The sequence below is a fragment of the Prosopis cineraria genome, unplaced genomic scaffold (genome assembly GCF_029017545.1).
Source record: "Prosopis cineraria cultivar Desert tree isolate PC_DT_omini unplaced genomic scaffold, ASM2901754v1 PC366, whole genome shotgun sequence".
In the NCBI taxonomy this organism is placed as follows: Eukaryota; Viridiplantae; Streptophyta; class Magnoliopsida; order Fabales; family Fabaceae; genus Prosopis; species Prosopis cineraria.
Genome location: NW_026555693.1, coordinates 3935 through 8805, shown reverse-complemented (window position 1 = coordinate 8805; position 4871 = coordinate 3935). Strand labels below are relative to the sequence as shown.

General features: G+C 30.3%; 1 protein-coding gene across 1 annotated transcript; it reads left to right on the top strand.

Annotated features, from left to right (window-relative positions):
• Nucleotides 1-470: 470 nt before the first annotated feature.
• Nucleotides 471-3480, top strand: LOC129296611 (bidirectional sugar transporter SWEET16-like). Its single transcript, XM_054935199.1, is given in 4 exon segments — nucleotides 471-648; nucleotides 3031-3119; nucleotides 3121-3148; nucleotides 3252-3480. Coding segments are annotated over 4 exon segments (429 nt in total). The 5' UTR covers nucleotide 471; the 3' UTR covers nucleotides 3387-3480.
• The last annotated feature ends 1391 nt before the right edge of the window (nucleotides 3481-4871 follow it).

Below are 4871 nucleotides of genomic sequence, written 5' to 3'. Positions count from 1 at the left end.
ACCATATAACTCATCTGCTGAACTGGTTGCAGGAAACATCATCTCAGTTCTCATGTTTCTGTCTCCAGTGTACGGCTCCTACTTCCTCCTCCTCCATATAATCTAGTGATCGATCTGTTCCTCCACCATACATGTGTGTATGAACAAGTTTATTTTTTATAATTAAATTGCAGGCCGACATTCTGGAGAATAATAAAGCATGGATCTACGCAAGAATTTGAAAGTCTGCCTTACGTTTGCACATTGCTAAACTCGTCTTTGTGGACTTATTACGGATTGATGAAGGCCGGAGAATACCTCTTCGCCACCGTCAACAGCTTCGGGATTGTGGTAAAACCGCCTACGTTATCCTGTTTCTTATATATGCTCCGACCAAGATGAGAGTAAGCTTTTGAAATCTAGCATGACTCCCGTTGTACAATATATTTATATATCTATGAATTAACTTGATAGGTAAATAATAATGAATTAATGAGATTGGCACAGGCCAAAACTGGGATTCTGGTCGGAATTTTAGATGTGGGATTTTTTGGAGTGGCCATAATAGTAACTCAAATAGCGTTGCACGGAGGAGTTCGGACCGATGTCGTCGGAATTATGGGTGCTGCTTTGAACATTCTCATGTACGGATCTCCTCTATCTGCCCTGGTACGTGTAACACTGTAACCCTATCTCTTAACTTCAATCTCCCTTCCTTCTTCCCGACACCACACATTTCTCTGCTTAACTTTTAAGATACTATTCAAATTTAATGTCATCACTTATGAGTCCCACCTGGGAAAAAACCTTGCAAGATAAGCTTCGTTTATAAATACATGAGAGGTTCTCTTGACACTTTTAATCTTTTGAAATTGATTCTTCTTTTGAATTTACGCTGGCAACATTGATGGATGTTTTCATTAAAAAGTTAAAGCCATTGAGAGTATTACCTAGAAAGCCTTTTGACTGACAAGAGATCGAGTAGAGTACTGTGGAATAGAGTTGTTGAAAGTATTGACTCTCAAACGATGTTGTATTGTTAATGATTCCCACAATGAAAAACCTCATATAAATGCATTTTATAAATTTAGGGCTCTCCCAGTTAATTTGGGATGAGCTTTTAAAATGTGCTCGTAACATTTAATTACCTCCATAAATTCTTGGTAATGATATTTGCTGGCATATAATGACATATATACAAGACATAGATGGTATAGTTGCACATTCAGCGTGGAGATGAAATGATTAACTGTGCGAGATATATTGATGTGGCTAATTGAAAGCATGTGAAATACTATTACAGTATTCCACATTCACGATTGGCTTCCGAACTGTTAAGCACCATGGTGCTGATCACTTCATATGTATTTTTAGATAGTCCAGATTTTAATATTTTATTTTTATATTTATTATAAAAAATTATAAAATTTTAATATATTTATTTTATCATCAATATAGACAATACAAATTTAATTTAGACAGTCTAATTCAATAATATTTTTTATATATTTTATAAATTGACTATCTAAAGGTATTCTTGACAATCTGAATTTAATATCAAATTTTTTAAAACTTTTATAATTTTTTTAGAAAATATCATATTAAAAATAAAAATAAAAATAATATTCAAAATGACACTTTAAAAAAATTAAGAAAAAGTTACAATTTAAAGATTTTAAACATAGACTATCCAAAGTTCATTTGACTAGTTAATTTATATAAATATTATATTAAATTAGATTATTTAGATTAAATCTATACTATTCACATTGATGACAAAGCAGATTTATTATCATTTATAATTTTTAGTCAAATAAATATAAAATAAAATACAAAAATAAAATCTATAACTTTGAAATGTTCAAATTAAAAATCCAGTGCCGTTCAGATTTAAATTAAAAATCTGGACAACTCAGATTGTGGGGTCATCAAATGATGAGCATCCGCTTCCACATTCACGATGTGGCTAGAAGAGGTCCAGATGTTTAATTTGTTAAAATACGAGGCTGAAACGAAATCGACGATTGAAAATCGACACAGTGGGCCGTTTTCGCTTCTTTGTTGTATGCCCAATTCCACCGCATGCTTTTAAAACCATATATGCGTCCACGGCACGTCATATTCACGCCTACTTCCTCCCTATTTTGTGGTGCTTTTCCTTGGGACTTCTTTATCGGTTTCTTCTTTGTTAGTTACTTTACATATTCTCTTTATTTAAAAATATAAAATATTTTTTTAAAATTAAATGTTTAAAAATATAAAATATTTTTAATATTTTGAGTTGTAATCATTATTTAAAAAAAACCCTATTAATAATAACTTTATATATATTTATTATAGGATGTTTAATAACGAAAATATGAAAAGACAGAGTTAGTTTAAAATTAGGTAACTACTTTATTAGGGGAGAGATTTAATTAAACTATCTTACATCTTTTAACAGAAGAAGCATATTTTAATTTAGAATAAAAATTTTTAGTCCTTCAAATTTGCCTTAGCTATCAATTTGGTCCCGCAAATTTAATTTTTGTTGATTTGATCCCTTATGTTTTTTTAATTACCATGTGAGTCCTTCAAGTTTTCAACACACTCTCAAAATAATTTAATGTGTAAAGCTTATTGATGACTTAGCATGCATGTATAGCTAAATGGAAACAAACTAACTCTCAAATTAGTTTAATTTAACTTTTATCAATGTAATCCCTTTTATTATGTTTTGTTCTCTTGTTTTTTTTAAAATTTTAGAGTTTTTTTCCTACCTAAATAATTATCCTTCTTTTTATTAATCTATATGGTTGCCATCTATATTTTGCTATTAATATCATAAAAGTTTAAGAGTGCAACCTCATTTTCAAATAATGGGGACCAAATCAATAACCAAAATAAATTTAAGAGACCAAAGTGATAAAAATTAAACTTGAGGGATCAAATTAATAACTAAGACCAATTGAAAGGACTGAAAGTTGTGTGATTCATTTTAATTTCATTTCATATAAATCACAGTTTGATATTTATGATGGCAATAATTATTGTTTATCAATTAATGTGTAGAGATCAGTGGTGAGGACCAAAAGCGTGGAATATATGCCATTCTTACTTTCCTTGTGCATGTTTTTTAATGGTGGCGTTTGGGTGCTATACGATCCTTGAAAGCGATTGGATCTTGGGGGTGAGTATTAAAAATATTAATAATTTGATTGAAGTCATTAATGTTAATTATGAAATTAACATGGAAGTGTGTGTGTGTGTGTGTGTGTGTATCTATTATTAAGGTGCCAAATGGAAGTGGGTTTTTGCTTGGAGCGATACAACTGGTGGTGTATGCAATCTACAGAAATCCTAAATCCAGCAACAAATTCAACCCAAACAATGAGCACCACCAAGATCCTCTCATATTATCATCTTGACCGTTCAAATCAATCCTGCTGCTTTTTTTTTTTTTTCCTTTCCTGGTGAAAAAAATGAATGCTACTTAAAATGCACTACGCTGAATAAGTTGTAATTAGTCTACTTTATATAAACTCATATGTATGGACTTTGGAGTTTTGTGCAACGATGGAACCCAAGTATAAGTATGTATACTTTCACGGGTTTTTATTATAAAATATTTTTAATTATTTCATGCATATTAAAAAAATAATTTTTGATTGATATGATAAAAAAATAAGATGTACTTTATTTCTTTTTTACCTTTTACTTTTAATAATGATATAACTATATGAAATATTTTTATGTTAACCAATAAATGATAAAATTGAAAATGTAATTTAAATATAATAAAGTGTCCTATATTTTATATTAAAAGTTATTTTTAAAAGTTTTCTATAAATAGAATTTGAGAGAGTAACTAATAAAATTTAGCATAATGCTTTACATTACTGAATTGTTGACATTAATATCAGTTAATAAAAACAAAAAAGCCCGTGGATCTGAAAAATAGAACCTCCCAGACCTTAACAGCAAGGAATCTAAATACAAGCCTCAAACTTGATCCCGGAACAGAGATGTGACAAAAAATACCTTCACCACATTTCCAATGCCATTTCACAACAATTGATCTCCTTAAAAATATGATATACTTCCATTCTTTATTCCCCTTCAAGAGCAAATCTTCTTAATGCCAAGATCCCACGTAACTTTTAATGTGACTGTAATCCTATACCATGTTGTAGAAAGCATTCCTTTATAGTTGTTGTCTGATAGATAAATTGATAAAAGAAAAAAAAAAAGAAAACGATGCTTCAAATGGGATTGGCAATATATAAATATATCATCTCTTTGATAAATATTTTTGTCCTGCTAAAAATAAACTAAAATTAAAATTGCCACACCAAAATTAAAATGCTTTTATATTACTTAAAGGGAATGATTGGAAATAGTAATGGAAAAAGGAAGCGATGTACCAGAAATTATTTATATTATACACACACTACATCCAAAAGAAGAAATAATCTTTCATCAACATCCTCCTCTTAAAAAAAGGCGGAAGGCTATCTAAGACATTAAAAGAATAAGGCATTTCATGGCCTTTTTTACCTAGCAAGTCAGCAACTTAATTCGAATCTCAACACCAACAAAAATTTTAGCTATCAATAGAGGTATCAACATAGAAATCACTTTTAGAAGCATATAAGACTGTTTGGGCTAAAATTGAAACATCGCTTACCAAGGGCCATAACCTAAAGTAGACTGAATAACTGAAGAATTAGACTCAATAAGAGATTTAAACAAAAAGGGCTAGTTCAGATCCCAGAGAATAACTTAGTCAGATAAGCACAAGCCCTCAAAATCCCTTTAGTTTCAAAGCCACTGCCTAGACCATTGGTATATAAAACCATAACCTCAACGACCTCGAATCTCACAAAGACATGACTATTATTCACGAGTATGTC